Source organism: Thamnophis sirtalis, unplaced genomic scaffold (genome assembly GCF_051295495.1).
Source record: "Thamnophis sirtalis isolate CommonGarterSnake01/CBP01778 unplaced genomic scaffold, rThaSir2_p1.2 scaffold_3, whole genome shotgun sequence".
Classification (NCBI taxonomy): domain Eukaryota; kingdom Metazoa; phylum Chordata; class Lepidosauria; order Squamata; family Natricidae; genus Thamnophis; species Thamnophis sirtalis.
The window spans coordinates 58861884-58879074 of NW_028261383.1; the positions used below are offsets into that span (position 1 = coordinate 58861884).

The following is a 17191-nucleotide window of genomic DNA, read 5'->3' on the forward strand; positions in this document are numbered from 1 at the left end:
GAAATAAGTGAACAGAACCTAACTTTCTAGATTAACATCAAACTCTTTATTTTTGAGCCACACCAGCTGATATAAAGTTTAAGTTCATACAATGTTTCCAGTCTTCCAGTTCAATAGCGGAGTGGGTGTATGTAAATGTCATCATTTTGGCAATCAATCAAACTATTAAGGTCTGCTTAAAAGGCCAAACGTTTTTTCTGTTATGCTGAATGGGGTGGTGATCTACTCTAGAGTCTTTCTCTCTGTGTTGTGTGTGTGTGTGTGTGTGTGTGTGTGTGTGTGTGTGTAGGGGACAGGGGTGATGGACAGAAAAAGGTGTTCCTTAGAGTTTAAGAAAATAATAATTTTCTTCTTTCAAATCAGGGTGTGGTGCACTTTTGTTCTCTTTATTGCAATGTAACAGAAGACGCAAAACTTTTTAAAACTGTATTTTTCTTTCCAGAATGTGATGTTGGCAGGGAAGAATGACAATGAAAGGGAAATAAGTTTGTCCCCTTCCCTCCCCCAAGACACAGATTTATTTTGCAGTTCCAAGGTCACAAAAGCAGACTATTGTGTCTAATCTTGACACAAGTTACCCATTTTAAAAGTAGCTGACAAGAAAGGATGAAAAATGCCTTGAGGATCCTTAAAATGATTCATCATACTTTAAAGTGGCAACCTGGCACAAAACACTCAACAACATATTGGCATAAAAGACAGAAATGTTACAAACATTATTGTAAAGTTTTTGTTTAATACCTATGATTTTGCAGACCTGTGTGAAACAAAACTTTAAAGTAGCTAAGAGATTGAATGGGTTTGAATAGTGTAAAACTGAGTTTGAAACAGAATTATATACAAATGATGAACATATTATTTCCAAAACACATATTTTTTTGCTGAAATTTGAGACAGGAGAACAAGTGAAAAATTGTATAACACGGGCTAAAATATATTTTACAAATAGAATAATGCAAAAATATGTAGTTGATAGGTTGATGGGACTGAAATTTACATTATAAATAAATATATTTTTTAATAAAACGATGTACTGTTGGTATATGCCACCAAAGAAATTGTCTAGAATGTATAAAGATACTTTACATTTATAATGGAAATGTGAACAACATGAAATAAAAAAAAATGAACCCATCTTTTGTATATCTGATACTGATTAGGAGAAAAATTTAGATAATGAAAAACGAGTTTTTCTTTTGTAACCACAGTGTTAATTGTATTTCCTGCAAAGATCAATGAGAGCTTCTTTTTTCTATTTCTTTCTATCTTTTCATTTTGCACTTTTGTCTTTTCTCTCTTTCTTTTCCTTTCTTCTTTTTCTTTTCTTGTTAGTTTTTAATGTTTAGGGACTACTAGAGCTACAAATATTCTCTTCTGTCAATATTTAGTTTTCTTGTACAGTATTTATTTAACAAAACTGGCTGCTATATCAATTATCATCAGGGAAACATGCTGTAAGAACTCTGATCTATGGCTTTTCATTGCAAATCTAGGTATATTTTTTTCAGAAATAAATCTTACTGAAATCAATGAAGCATATTTTCTAGTGAATATTGGTTCTTTGATAAATAGCAAAACTTCTGCATCTAAGTGGAAGATGATAGCTTAAAATGTCAGTTGAATGTTTTTCTCAAGTACACAAAATATATTTGAATTGTAGAGGTGATTAATAGAGACCATCCAATGTCTAAGCAAACAGCTCTAACATATTCTCTCTTCTCAGCCGAAATGTCTTTTCAACATCATTTTTCTGAATCAATAGTAATCACCACCTCAGTTTTTCCTCCTCTCTCCATAAAGTATTTCAAGAAAATTATTCTCTTGCACAAATTCCTGGCAAGTTGTCTGGCCAATAATTCTCACAAATGCAAAATTCCAGATTTCTGGCACACATGGAGAATCATCCTTTTTTTCTTCTTCTTTCCTATCCTGAGACAGATTTCATTGCAACGCCTCAGTAAGCTCTTTTTCATGACAACCTGCCCCTCACCGAATTCACCTCAGCCTCCTCAGTGCTTCTTCTGTCTCCTAAATTATTACTAAGTAAGACGGCAATTAGTGTTCAACAATTAAAATGATTTACTTACCGTATGTAACAGCCGGAGCATCTCCACATACCTGCGAAAAAGAGATGCAATTTTACAAAATGGCCAACCGCTAGAGCCGAATGAATCAAAGTGGAATGCACTACATTGTTCCTAAGAATTTTTAAAAGCTGACAGACTCACACTTTTTCTGATGACACAAGTTCCTGGGCGACAAGTTGTGCTCTGGATTGCCCTTCTTTCTGTGAAAAGCAAAACAAAGGAGGGTCAAGGTCTACAAGCAATTTAGATTCTTATATTATTATTCATACTAGTGGTCTCATACAATAAACATTGTAGGTTTTACACAAGTATAAAACCCAAAATACAACACTGTGCAAGTTTACCACCCTGATCTAACATGTTTTCCTGAGACCTTTTCCAGGGCCACTCATCAAATACTACAGGTAGTTTTCAACCTATGACCACAACTGAACTCAAAATTTATGCTGTTTTTTTTTTAAAGTTTTTATTTCATTTTTCCCATTCAAGTTCATTCACAAGTATACATTTTATGGTTGCTATTTAACATATGTCTAGTCATCATTAGTCTCTATATGTATTTTTACACACACATATATATAATTCAGTTTGGGTCACTTTCTTGCCACCCCATGCCTCCATCTTATTTTGCAACAGCCTTGCTCCTTCTATCTTCTCAACCTCCCTTCTCTGCCTTCTTATTAATGTGGTTAAGTGAGAAATTTGTTGAGCAAGTTATGCCCCATTTTGCAATGTTTCTTGCCATGTTTGCTAAGTGATTCACTATTGCTGTTAAATTAGTAACATGATTGTTAAGTGAATCTGGTTTCCTCATTGTTTTTGCTCATCAGAAGGTCACAAAAGGCAATCATATGATTCTGGGACACTACAACCATCATAAATGTGAGTCAGTTGTCAAACATCCGATGTAAGTCACGTGATCACGGGAATGCTACAGCGGTCGTAAGTGTGGAAAACGGTCATAAGTCACTTTTTTCCAGTGATGTTGTAACTTGGAATGGTCACTAAATGTAAGTTGAAGAATATCTGTAAAGGTTTATGGTGGCCTAAGAAAAGCAGTCTTTTCTGGGAGCATCATATCTATGCAATGACTTGTTCAGAGAGGATCTCCTACCTCCTTTGATGTCATTTTTTTTAACCTGATAGAGAAGAGCACCTGAGATTACCTGCTAATTATTCCCCATGGTCATGAAGTAAGGGAAGCGGAGATCCATTTTTTATTGTAGCACCAGCATTTTAACCCCTTACCTTATTAGGTTCGAGAAATATATTCAAAATAAAATTATTTAAGAGAGACTTTGATTATTAATTGATCCCAATTTTTTAAAAAGTTTTTGTTTAGTTGCTGTAGGATTTTTATTTTATGTTTTTAAGCCTTATATTTTTTTCTAATTGCAGATTATTATTTTTTAATCATGGAAGTTTTAATAGCATTATAATCTTCTAAATGGGGGCATTCATGAAATGGAGATAAAAATATTAATGTGGTGGGTGCAACAAGGTATTAAAAGTGGGGGAGGGCTTAAATTTGTAGCCATACCTAATATTTTTTGGGGAGGGGGGGTTCCCTCTCCTTTTCCCAACCATCCCACTCCCCCATATTTATGATTCATATTTATAACAGTTGCAGTGTCCCAGGGTCACATAATCACCTTTTGTGATCTTCTGACAAACCAAGTTAACATGTTATTAACTTAGCAACTGCAGTTATTCATTTAACAGCTGTCTCAAGAAAGGTTGTAGAATGGAGCAAAGTTCACTTAACAACTGTTTCATTTAGCAACAGAAAATTTGGGCTCAATTGTGGTCATAAAGCCGAGGACTACCTGTATTCCCATGTAATACTTGAGTACATAATGTGAAACTAAGCCACCATTTATTTTAGTCACTAAAAGTTTATACTGCACTTGGTTTGTTTTGTCCTATCCTCTACTTTTGTAGAATAGGATGATCTTTCCCATCATTTGTCAAAAAACCTTTACACGCTGATACTTCTTAACCTTGATGATTTCACCCTCTTTGCCCTTCATAAACTCCTGTGAGATGAGGCCAGTGAAAAGCAGGTATACTTAATTATGTTTCGGAGCTTATATAAGCAAGTCAGAAAACCCCATGGGATGAAACTTCAATGCAGACGTAACCAAGAGAGTGCTGCATACTTGCTGGCTTTGAAAGGATCTGTTTGCCTTCATCTCTTTGGAGTTCTCTGATTATCAGAGATGAGGTAAGGATGTAAGCAGGGATGGGCTTCAACATTTTTAACAATGGGTTCTCTGCCCAGTTGCTGGGTGGGTGTTACCATGGTTGGTATGGTCTAGTCGGCCTCCTGAACTACAGTGGGGGGGGGCGTTTCTGCCCTCCCTGGGCTCCAGAGGTTTCCTTGAACCTCTGGGAGGGCGAAAATGGCCTCCCCTGGGCTCTGGAGACCAGAAATGGGCCTGTTTCAGGCCTTCCAGGAGGCTCATTTTTCACCCTCCCTGAGCCTCTATGTGGGACCTGTACTTACCTGCATCCAAAATGGGCAGCATGGGGACTCCTGGGAGTAGAGGGGCAGGGTGGGTGGGGCCAGCCAGGGGTGGGATTTTCAGGGTCTCCAAACTGGGCAGACTCTTAGCTAGAGGTTCTCCCGAACCCATGCAAACCCGCAGCAGCCCACTCCTGGATGTAAGATCATTTTTGGTATTACTGTATTCCTGAATATTCTTTGATTGTGATCATATATTATGTTATTTTCTTATACTGCCCTGATAAAGTGTTTGTACAAGTGAGATCATTGCTTCCAAATCAAGGCTATCTCAGTTATCCTGGGTAAAAAAAAAAAAAGAAAAAAGAAAGAAAAAAACCAAAAAAATGTAGACCTTTTTGTTCTCCTGCTATCGGGAAAAAATGTTATTTTGTAATTTCACATTCTTTTATTGCCACTTTTATTATTGTGATTTTGTGCTCTATGTATTCTTTTTTTACTCATGTTTGATTGTATCTCTTTATTGTGTGAGATATAATGTTTTTAATTGCTTCTTTAGTTTCTTTACAACATCTTTTAAACTAATTTATATATTTCCCAGGAAACTTAAAATACCCGCAATAGAAAGAATATTAAACACAGAAGAACAGCAAACCGTCTTATAATGAGAAATGGGAATGCTGCTGATATTAAAAAATTAGGAGCGAAAAAGAAATAATTTTTTACTTGATGTCAAAACGGTGAGGATGTGGATACCAAACTATCCTCTCTTGAATTAGAGGAGGACATTGAAAACCTGAAGAAAATTACTTTTCTTTTTCATAGTCACCAATTCTATATCAATTTGAAGGGAAACTAAAAGCTTAAAGTCGCCTTTGATGAGATGGGTGCCTTTATAAATTGGATTATAAAAATAAAGAAATCATCCTTCGGTAGTAAGCAGAAATATATAGAAAATTATTGAAAGATACATGCTCGGTATTACAAGACAAAATAGAAAGACCTGTACATGAATTAGACAACAAAGAAAAGTATACAATATTATCAAGAGAGCAAAAGAATTGGAAATGGGTTGGTTACATAACAAGAAGCACTGATGACAGGTGGACCAAGGCAGTCTTAGAATGGAGCCCACTCAGAGATGGGTTGCTGCCGGTTCGGCCCGGTTCAGTCGAACCGGTAGTGAAATTCAGGCCTGGGTCACAGAACTGCAATGACCCACCCCTCTTACCCTCCTGAACCGGTTCCCTTATCACCGCTGAAGTCGCCACCATGTTGGATTTTAGTGACTGCGCGTGTGCAGTTCGCTGTAAATTGCTCGGTGCATGCGCGTGCAGTGCATGCGCAAGGGTTGCAAACCGATAGTAAAACCAGCAGCAAACCATCTCTGATCCCACTTGATAAAAAGTGTCCATGAAAGAGAATTAAAACAAGATGGATCAGCAACACCAGCAAGTATTGTGGACCCAACTGGCAAGAGAAAATTCAGGACAGTATGGATTGAAAACATGCAGAAGAGGCCTTCCTTCTTCAGTGGATACACAATTGGTATGATGATGATGATAATTTTCTTTTAGGTTTTGACCAGCTTTACTGATAAGGCTTGATCCATTTCAAAAACAAACCAGTAGGCAGTAAAGGCAGGTAGTCTAGACTGTTGACAGAGCTTCTTCCCAATTGAATTACCATCTCAATATTATTAATTAGCTGAAGATTCAGGCCACGGTACAGCACAATTCCTCAGGCATGACTCATTTAAATTATTAAGTTTAACCTTAAACTTTAGACATTTCCTTGCCAATCATTTTAAAGTTATTGTTGTGTCATAATTTTGCAACTTATCGGGTTACAGAATGCAAAAGACTTGTCAGTTATTTTTTTGCTGTTGTAATATGAAAATTAGATGATCATATGTTTTCATATACTTACAAGCATGACTAAGAACAAATAATAAAGGACCAATAAACTATCTTGGCACTTTTTGTTTTTATTCTTCAAAGAACATTAAGAATTAATTCCTAAATATCAAACTGCAGTCATAGCACTGAAAATCTCCACATTGAAAAATTTACAAATAATCTAGTAAAAGAATATGGTTAATTTAGATGTAGGCCAGTTACTTGTAAGTAAACCAGTTACTTTTCTGCCAGAAGGAAGAAAGTTTAGTAAATCTGTCTGAAGAATTGTACATTTTTATGTACAATCCTATGGTCCTTGATAGGACATAAAATACATATTTAGATAAATGTCTTAAAGGTTTTAAACAAACCATTGTTTATATTATATTTTACTATGGCATTTAATTATTAAGCAATGGAAATGAAAAAGAATTGTTTGAGGTAAATGAAAGAAATATATATATATATTTCTTTTGATTTCTTAAAATCTGAAGAATCATTATTAAATGTCAGCATTCATTGAGTTTTTGACAATATGTATTAGTAGAGGTTTGCATGAAGAAAACAGGGCTTCAATTAGTCACAATAATGTTGCTTTTTGTGATCTATGAAATTTAATTTAATTTTCTCATGAAACTGAATAAGAAAAAATTGTCAGTGCCTACCATGTGGTGTCAGAAAGCATGTATTAAATAAAAAATAGAGTCTCTCAAAAATTTCAATAGGACTAACCTATTATTATGGTTTAAATCTTTCCAAATCAGAATGTATGTACACGCAGATAATATATACATATACATGGGTACAGAGGAAGTTCACTAGCTGTGATACCAAAACACCATGAAATGCAAGAGGGTAGCAACACTGGCCACTCTGCACGTCCTCTACTGATGGGCTTGGCCTACAGCTGCCAAGAAGTGAAGCATATTTCATGCTGCCTGAGGTTCACTCTCTTTTCTTGTATACACTTTGTCACAGTTAGTAATTCCATTAGTGATTAATTTGTCTTCAGGCAAAAGTCAAAACACTGGGACCCCTGAACCACGTGGCCTGTCTAGAGAGTTCTGAGACTGTCTCTAGGCGTTGCCCGTCTTATGTTGTTTAATGGCTGTTTGTTTAACCAGGAAATGAACTCTGGGAATGACGACAGTGTCCAGAGACAGTTTTCTGGGAAAGGAGAGATGTAGGTGGTACGGACTCTTCAACTATCACGGTCTAATGCTGAACCTGCCACTTGATTTTAGTAATCGTTGCCAGATACTCTATAGCCCCATAACAAATGTTTTGCATTCTTCCTTTACAGATTCACTTTGGGGTAGCAAGAGAGAGTTAACAAAATCAGGATGCAGGATATTTTTTTCCCTCACACCTAAGTCACAGACACATTCTAATATATGAAGCAAGCAAATATAGGTAGTCCTTGGCTTACAACAGTTTATTTAGTGACCGTTCAAAGCACTGAACAAAAGTGACTTATGACTGTTTTTCACACTTACAATTTTGCAACATCCCCATGGTCATGTGATCAAGATTCATATGCTTCACACAACTGATTCATATTTATGACGGGTACAATGTCTCCGTGTGACATGATCCCCTTCTGACAAACAAAGTCAATGGGGAAGCCAGATTCACTTAACAACTGTGTTATTAACTTAACAACTTCAGTGATTCCCTTAACAACTGTGGGGAAAAAAGATCATAAAATGGGGCTAAATTCACTTAACAGCTGCCTGGCTCAGCAACAGAATATTTTGGCTCCACTTCGGTCATAAATCGAGAACTATCTGTAAAATAAATTCAAAATGTGATACATTGCAAAAATTACATTGAAAAATGTAAATATATAATTCTAAAAAAAAACCTCAAATAATAGTCTAGAGGCCTGTAGTTTATTGAACATCGTTTCTCAATATTAGAAAAGATACCTTGTCAAAATACTGGATTTATTGGAGAAAATATTTATTGGAGGAAACAAAGACTATTTAAAAAAAAAACCAATTTCATCCACATGCATATCACAATTACAAACCACAGGAAATGCCATAACAACAATGGTTACCAAATTAGTCAAGAACGGAGATAAAGTGTTATATATGTTCTTATCAGTTTAGCATTTTAGTTATAAAATAATCTCTCTAAACTCATGCCCCCAAAATAAAAAGCCAGCATTCACAACATTGCAGCCCTACTGCTTGTTTAGATACCCGACATGCTTTAGCACCCGTACTCAGAGAATCACTCAGTTCCCCTCTTCCAAAAGAAAAAAAGGTTGTCCTTTTAAAAGACAAGAAAGAATTGTTGTGCCTGCCACAAGCTTCGGACACATAGTTGCCATTGTCTTATTGACTTTTTTGACCTCCATTGCAATTGCCAATAGCTGAAATTACCTTCTGAGACTTGGGGAGCTCCAAGAATAACATTCAGAATGTTTTTTTTTTTAAAATAAAGCTATTCCTTATTGTTATATTGTTATTTATATGAATTTATAAGCCTCCCAGCTCCAATGGACTCTAGCATAAACATAGAGCTATGTTAAATGTAACTTCTGTAGTCTGTCTGCTTAAAACCAAGATAACAGATACTAGGCATAAAATAACATAGACATAAAATTTGATTTGACTTTTGATTCTTTGTATCTTAGGAGATTGTTCTATCTATGAACTGTGGTGCCATAGTGGTTAGAATGCAGTACTGCAGGCTACTTCTGCCGACTGCCTGCTGCCAGTAGTTTAGCAGTTCGATTCTCACCAGCTCAAGGTTGACTCAGCCTTCCATCCTTCTGAGGTCAGTAAAATGAGAACCCAGATTGTTATTGGGGACAACATGCTGACTCTGTAAACTGATTAGAGAGGGCTGTAAAAGCACTGTGAAGCGGTATATAAGTCTAAGTGCTACTGCTATTGCTATCTGGCAAGCAACAAGGTCTAAGAAAAATCTGTTATCTGTTATCTACGGACATTGATATACAAACAAAAAGGATGGGGCTACATAGTTAAGATGCCATATTGATTTTTTGACACATACAGTACATGGATACAGTACATGAATACTTCCTGAAATCTGATTGGTGCTGGGATTCAGTTGTAACTTGCATTAGGGACTATCTAGGTCAGGGGTAGTCAACCTTTTTATACCTACCGCCCACTTTTGTATCTCTGTTAGTAGTAAAATTTTCTAACTGCCCACCGACTCCACAGTAACAATGATGTATAAAGTAGGGAAGTAACTTTACTTTATAAAATTTATAAAGCAGAGTTACAGCAAACCCCTACCGCCCACCATGAAAGCTGGAACGCCCACTAGTGGGCGGTAGGGACCAGGTTGTCTACCACTGATCTAGGTTATGATAATGAACACCTGTGACATTAACATGAAAATCTTACTAAGAATCTGAATTGCACGTATTAGCTTGAAGTTATTGTTCCAGGAACAATATATTGTTGCTTTTCCTACGGAAAAGAATTAATATCTTTAAAGTCTTCTGGCTCTGAGATAGTAAATGAGAAACACCAACCATAAACCTCTTGCTTGGGGAAGAGTGAAGTGGTTGCTTCAGGTAGCTGAATTAATGTCATGAAAAGGCAGCAAACTATAGGTGATTTAAAGTGTTATTGTTGTAGTTTTACTGCCAGGAAACCATTTTCTGGCTCAGGTGCCCTGGGTGCTAGGATCCTGAGCTGGAACGGAGCATTTACTAATCTGACGCAAGCAGCAAAACCATTTTTACAAATAAACTTGCATCTACTCTCTGACTGGATGTAGCCTAATACAGATGTACAGGTAGTCCTTGACTTACGACCACAATTGAATCCGAGGTTTATGTTGCCAAGCGAGATATTTATTAAATGAGTTTGGCCCCATTTCATGACCTTTCTTGACACAGTTGTTAAGTGAATCATTGCAGTTGGTAATGAATCTGGTTTACCCATTGATTTTGCTTGTCAGAAGGTTGCAAAAGGTCGTCGCGTGATCCCATCACACTGCAACGGTCATAAATGTGAGTCAGTTGCCAACTGTCTGAATTTTGATGACGTGATCAGAGGGATGCTGCAATGGTCATAAGTGTGAAAAATGTTCACAAGTGATGTTGTAACTTTGAACAGTCACTAAATGAACTGTTGTAAGTCAAGGATTACTTATAATGCTGGCTCTGGAGAATCCATGGTGGGCAGATGAGTAAGTGCTTATACTATAAGTATCCTTGACTTATGACCATAATGGAGTCTATAAATTATGGTCATAAATCATGTGTCATAAAATGGCTCATCACATGACTTAATTTTGCAAACTTTTTTTTGTAGTGAACACAATGGTTGCTATGTGATTGTTATGTGCAAGCCCTATGGTCATTAAGTGAAGCCATTTTTGACTTTTGGCCATTTTTCAGTTTCAAACTAATCCCCTTCCATCTCTAAAATTAGTAAATCTTTATATATTTTATTAACACCAATCTGTCCTGCAAAGAAAGCAGCGATATGGATTGGATTTATTTTGGTTTGTACTTCTTTTACTGCTGACTCCAATATTTATTTATTTAGTTATTCAACTGATATGGCTGCCCATCTGAAACAAGTGTGTACAAGGCTAGAAGTAAACAACGTAATCATAAAGGAAGGTCAGAGAGAATTAGTCTGCTTCTCAAAATTACTGCATTCTGTATTGTTCATTTTGCCATTGTATTGTTCCTATTTAAAACATATATTGCTAACAAACCGCCCATCAATCTGAGGCAAAGAAATTCCTAAAAGCGTATGAGCAATATTTTTCCAAGTTAAAATTGCATTCTGGAAATTCTGTCTCTTTTCCACATCTTGGAGGGCTAGGCCACATTTTTTGCCGGGGTGGAGGATCTTATTAATTACACAAAACCTCTGTTGTGGGGGGTGGGAGTTTCTAATTTTGTCTCTTCCTTAGAAGGACATTCACTCAAGCAAAAATATAGCATATGTTTAAAGTTTTTTTTTTTTAAAAAGCAAGGACTGTGTACTTGCTTCATTATATGAAGGGCAAAGGTTTGCAAAACAGAATGATTAATGGAGCCTGGAAACCAATCCCACCCAATTGAAAGATAAGGAACAGTAAAGACAATTTGACAAGCTGCAAAAGTGAGGCTGTTGTTGCTTGGTTCTTTGCAAAATCTTTGTGGCCTAGCCTGCTATTTCCTTTATTTGCAGACAAGCCTGTTCTGCATTCCGTGATTATTCACCACCCCCTCCCCACCATGCCACAGCTTTCTGGCACCTCACTGGGGTGGAGTGGGGCGATGTCTTACTCCCAGTGATAACTCAGTTATCAAGTACGTTATCTATGCATGTTAAACCACTTCTATACCAAGGTCTTCTCATTTCCTGAAATATAGGGTGCCATTTTCCCCTCTAGAAATAAAAAAAATACTAACATTGGAGGCATTGTGGAATATGGAATACTTCTGTCAGGTTTTATTTTTTAAATATTTGGCTCATGGTAATTTAATTTATTTCAGCCAAACAAATAAAGTGTTAGCAATGTCCTGTTGTAGAGACGTTAGCAATTCTGAGTCAATTGAAGATTTCAAGATCTTATCATGAAGCACGTGTTCCATTTATATAGAGGGAAAATGGTCTTCAGAATATTGGAGTAGCTTTTTAGGTAATCTCCCCCCCCCCCCCCCTTGATTAGATTGGTTTTTGTTTGATTTTTTAAAAAAAATTTGGTGCAAATAGTGAATCAATCAGTTGAATATTAACATGCATTATATAGATAGTCCTCCACTTACGACTGAAACTGAGTCCAAAATTGAGGTTGCTAAGTGAGAAAGTTGTAAGTGAATTTTGCCCCATTTTGCAACCTTTCTTGCCACAGTTTATTAAGTGAATCACTGCAATTGTTAAGTTGATAACACAGTTGTTAAGTGAATCTGGCTTCCCCATTGCTGTTGCTTGTCAGAAAGATGCCAAAGGTGATCGCATGATATTGAAATTGTCATAACTATGAATCATTTGCCAAGCTTCTGAATTTTGTTCATGTGACCATGGGGATGCTGCCAGATTCATAAGTGTGAACAATGGTTATAAGTCACTTTTTCTATGCAGTTGTAAGTTCAAACGGTCACTAAATGAGCAATTGTAAGTTGAGGACCATCTGTACTTAATTAGTATGCACAGATGACAGGCAAATTATCACAATAGCTACATTTTCATGTGCAAGAAATTTAAATGGGATATGATTGGGCAGGGGTATCAAACTGGCAGTCTACGGCGTGGATGCGTCATGTGCAGGCCACGCCCACCCCAGCTCCACAAAGGGAAAAACCATCGTGAAATGGCAGCGGGATGCCATGAGTTTGACACCCATGATTTAGGGTACACATCATTTAACGCATATGTAAAAATAATAACATTGTACAATATTTAAGGATTAACAGGGATTATATTTGAAAATTCAACAGAGATATGGAGAGTTGAAGTAAGATATTTGTCCAAATAACCTATCACTACTAATAGGAGGTGCAGGAGCAATATACCAAAGGTATATTTCCAAGGTTTGAGAATCAAAAAGACTGCATTTCTTTGGCAGCCTGCAGGTTATTGTTGCATTTCTGATCTTACAGTCTGTAAAACCCATAATTACATTTTTTCACGTATTCAAAAGGAACATATTACAGAAGACAGGTTATATTTTTCAGTATCTCAGAAATTGCTAGAAATTCTACTCTATTATTGTGTGACACAATGCCCTTTTGTGAAGTCTTTTTTTAAAAAAATCACTACACAGTAAGATTTAAATAACTTGCGATCAGAGTTAATTTAAATGCCACCTCATCAGAGGTGGGTTCCTACCAGTTCGCACCTATTCAGTAGAACCAGTTCGTCAAATCTACCGAACTGGTTAGATGAGGTTCCACCAGTGGACCCGGAAAGCAGGCCACACCTACAGAAGAGGTTCCAAAATTTTTTGAAACCCACCACTGGTCCTTGGATATGATTATTCTACACTATTACGCTCATATTTATAAAACTCAGTGCCTCTGTGAAAGGTAAGGATGACTACTGCGTTTGTGGTGCAATCAGAACATTGCGTGTGTTGAAGTTGTTCTAATGCAAACCAAAGATGCCTTTTAAAAAACAAGTTTACATCATATTCTTATGCATGCCAGTGCTGTGTGTGAGGTAATTTAAGGTGGTTCTGACAAGTGTCGTCGGCATCTTCATATCCAGTCACATGGGCAGCAAGCCACTCCCATCCGATCACATGGGCGGCAAGCCACTCCTACAAAGGAGGCCACACCCACAGAGTAGGTTCGAACAATTTTTGAAACCCACCACTGCACCTCATAGAAAACAACTCTCATGCCTAGAAAAACTTCTACATAAATATTTTCAGAGTTTATCACATAGTACCCTTCATACATAAACATATTTTACACAAATCATTGCTAGCAATTATATCTAGGAGAATTTTGATTCTATATACTGGTAACTAATTTTTTTGTTCACTTGAGACTGAGAAATTTGTAACATTTGCTAGCCAATCCAAATACATACATTATAGTACTAAAGCAAATTATTTCAGCATTTACCTCAGGGCTGTCTATTTTAACTATTAGAGCCCATGGTGGAGCAGTGATTAGAATGCAGTATTGCAGGCTAATTATACCGACTGCTAGCAGTTCAATTCTCACCAGCTCAAGGTTGACTCAGCCTTCCATCCAGGGGTGGGTTCTGGCTGGCACTACTGCCGGTTCACTCTTGTGCACGCTTCATACACACATGTGCTTGATGCACGCTGTGCACACATGCGCAATGCAATAGAGACTGTTCTGTGCACGCGCAGAACTGAAAAACAAGATGGCGGTGGTGACAACAGCAACCGGGGAACCAGTTTGGAGGCATGGTAGGCCTGGGTCGCTGCCGGTTCCACCGATCCAGGCCACCAAACCATTACTGGTTCGGCTGAACCGGTCCAAACCGGTAGGAACCCACCACTGCTTCCATCCTTCTGAGGTCAATAGGAGACCCAGATTGTTGAGAGCCATATGCTGATTCTGTAAACTGCTTAGAGAGTTATAAATAACCATGAAGCGGTATATAAGTCTAAGTGCTATTGTATTCCTAGTAACTGCACTTCTGATTCTCTAGCAGGCTTTATTCCTAGTACCTATTGCATTGGGTCCTCATAATCTGAGGATGTCTCCATTCAAGAGATCTAAGTTTCAATCCACCCCATTCCCAGTTCTGTCTTCTTGTTGTTTTATTTTTTTAAAAAATAAACGTTAAGATTGCAAATGAAGGGAGATAATTTTGCCAAACTGAGTAAAGCACTAATCAATAAGTCTAGATCAGTGGTTCCCAACATGGGGTCCACACTCCACAGGAGGACAATTTGATTTTTAATGGGGGAAATTTGTACCTGGTTTAAACCAAGTTAATGGCCTTTTAGGCTTCCTCCGCGTGACTATAGTTCGCTTTTTGAGAAAAATAAGAATTATATGTCACCGGGGGGGGAGGGGGGCGGCATCAGAATTTTAAAGATGCTTAGGTGGGGCATGAGCAAAAAAAGATTGGGCTACATCCAGAGCAGACAATTTCCAACACTTAGTCATCGGAAAGGCTTAGTCCAAAATGTTCAAATGGCACAACAGCTCTACATTATGGGAACAAATAGACTTACTTGGCATAAGGCAATTTATACTGAATGCTTCAGATGAATATCCTCTCGCTAAATAATGCTACTCAAATTAATGCTTTCCTTGTGAATCTCAGAATCTTTGGGACTCCAGCAACTTTTACTAAAAAGTGTAATGGAACAATTTTCGTTGTTTTATAATTACATTTACTGGATATGTCTTATCTTCATAGAGTCTAAATAGAATGTAAAGTTCAGTGCAACTTCCAAAATCCAAATTGACTTCACTGAATCCTTCAATTTGGAAAGAAATGTCTTCTAGTTATAGATGATAGTTGTAGTATGGTAGAACATGTAAGAATGACAAACTCCAATATTTTTCTTTCCTTATTTTTTTATTTTACATCAATTGAGCTCTCTTTAAAGAATAATTAAGCTAAGTAGCTATACAAAAGAGAATGCTGCTTCTTATTTCACAGGTCACATTAATTTTTGCACTAAAACACTAGGCAGTAATTAAGAATAATTAATGTTGCTTTTTTCTTATTTCTGCATCTAGAGTAAGTGGCAAACAAGATTCTACCTAATGTATAAAATTATAATTTCAGTATTTATATTATAATCTTTAAATAGTATCTAACCTGAATTTATAAACATTAACATTGTTGCTTGTATCATTTTAATCAGTTTAATGTTTATTGCAAAAACTTGCTGCATGTTTACATGTCATGCTTGTTTATTCACAAGTTCTGTCTCTTTTCATACAAAAGAGGATGGACATAACTGAGCTTGTCGATCAGAAGGTCGGCAGTTCAGTGGTTCGAATCCCTAGTGCCGCGTAACAGAGTGAGCTCCCATTACTTCTCCCAGCTTCTGCCAACCCAGCAGTTCGAAAGGATGTCAAAATGCAAGTAGAAAAAATCAGAACCACCTTTGGTGGGAAGATAGCAGTGTTCTATGTGCCTTTGGTGTTTAGTCATGCCGGTCACATGACCAAGGAGATGTCTTTGGACATTGCTGGCTCTTCGGCTTTGAAACGGAGATGAGCACCGCCCCCTAGAGCTGGAAACGACTAGCATGCATGTGCAGGGGGAACCTTTACCTTTTAAGGATTGTTAATTTCTTTCAACCATCCATAAAACTTGTCATAAAAGCTAGAGTCTTCACTTATCCTGTTTCTATACTGGGAAATCTGAAAATTAAACATGTGTGCTTCAACATGGAACCTCCAGCAAATAAAAAAGGCCTGTAGAGAATCAAGGCCCAATTCTAGATTTGCATCTAACCAAATTGTCCCAAGGGTGTTTTTTCAAGAGGCAACCGAACTGATTTGTTTTTCTCTGAAGACGTTTCGCTTCTCATCCAAGAAGCTTCTTCAGCTCTGAAGAAGCTTCTTGGATGAGAAGCGAAACGTCTTCAGAGAAAAAAACCAGAAAGTCCAATTGCCTCTTGAAAAAGCACCTTTGGGACAACTCTGACTGGGATGACTGAAAATCTCCATAGACATTTAACCAAATTGTTAGCATAGAGGTGAAACTTTCTTGCAACCAAGAAGGAACAGGCCTGACTCAAAGGGGAAAAAAAGGGATGCTTTTGTTTTGTGTTTTTCTTTTGAATTGTGTCATAGAAAACCTTAAGTGGAAAACACACAATTTCAGGGAAGATGTTTAGGTGGTATATGTGATACTCTTACTGTTTTCAGAAGTAGCATCAATCACTATCACCAAAGCTATGATTGGAGGCTTTAAGGGAGGGAGAACCAATCCCTACTAGGGGTAGGTTCTGGCCGGCTTTACTGCCAGTTCGCTTGTGTGCGCACTTTGCATGCGTGCATGCACAGTTCAATTAAACTTGTTCTGCGCATGCACAGAACTTAAAAACAAGACAGTGCCGACTGGAGAACTGGTTCGAGGACGTGACAGGTTTCAGCGACCCATGCCGCCATACCACTACCGGTTCGGCCAAACTGGGCCAAACCAGTAGGGACCCACCACTGATCCCTACCATAAGTATCTTGCAGTTATTGAAAGAAGCTATAGTAAAATTTGTATCCAGGGCCTTCCAATTTCTGAACAAGCTGTGCAGATATGCTAATATGAACCATATGGCACAAAGAGGCAACTTCTTTCATTACC

The 17191-nt window shown here is 37.4% G+C and overlaps 1 protein-coding gene across 2 annotated transcripts in view; it reads right to left on the bottom strand.

Annotated features, from left to right (window-relative positions):
* Window positions 1-17191, bottom strand: part of FGD5 (FYVE, RhoGEF and PH domain containing 5) — a 149832-nt gene that overhangs the window by 60420 nt on the left and 72221 nt on the right. For both annotated transcript variants that reach the window (XM_087708942.1, XM_087708941.1), the window contains exons 4-5: window positions 2229-2287; window positions 2088-2118 (exon numbers count right to left, since the gene is read on the bottom strand). In XM_087708942.1, the coding sequence (XP_087565068.1) occupies window positions 2088-2118; window positions 2229-2287 (90 nt within the window). The remainder of the gene's footprint in view (window positions 1-2087; window positions 2119-2228; window positions 2288-17191) is intronic.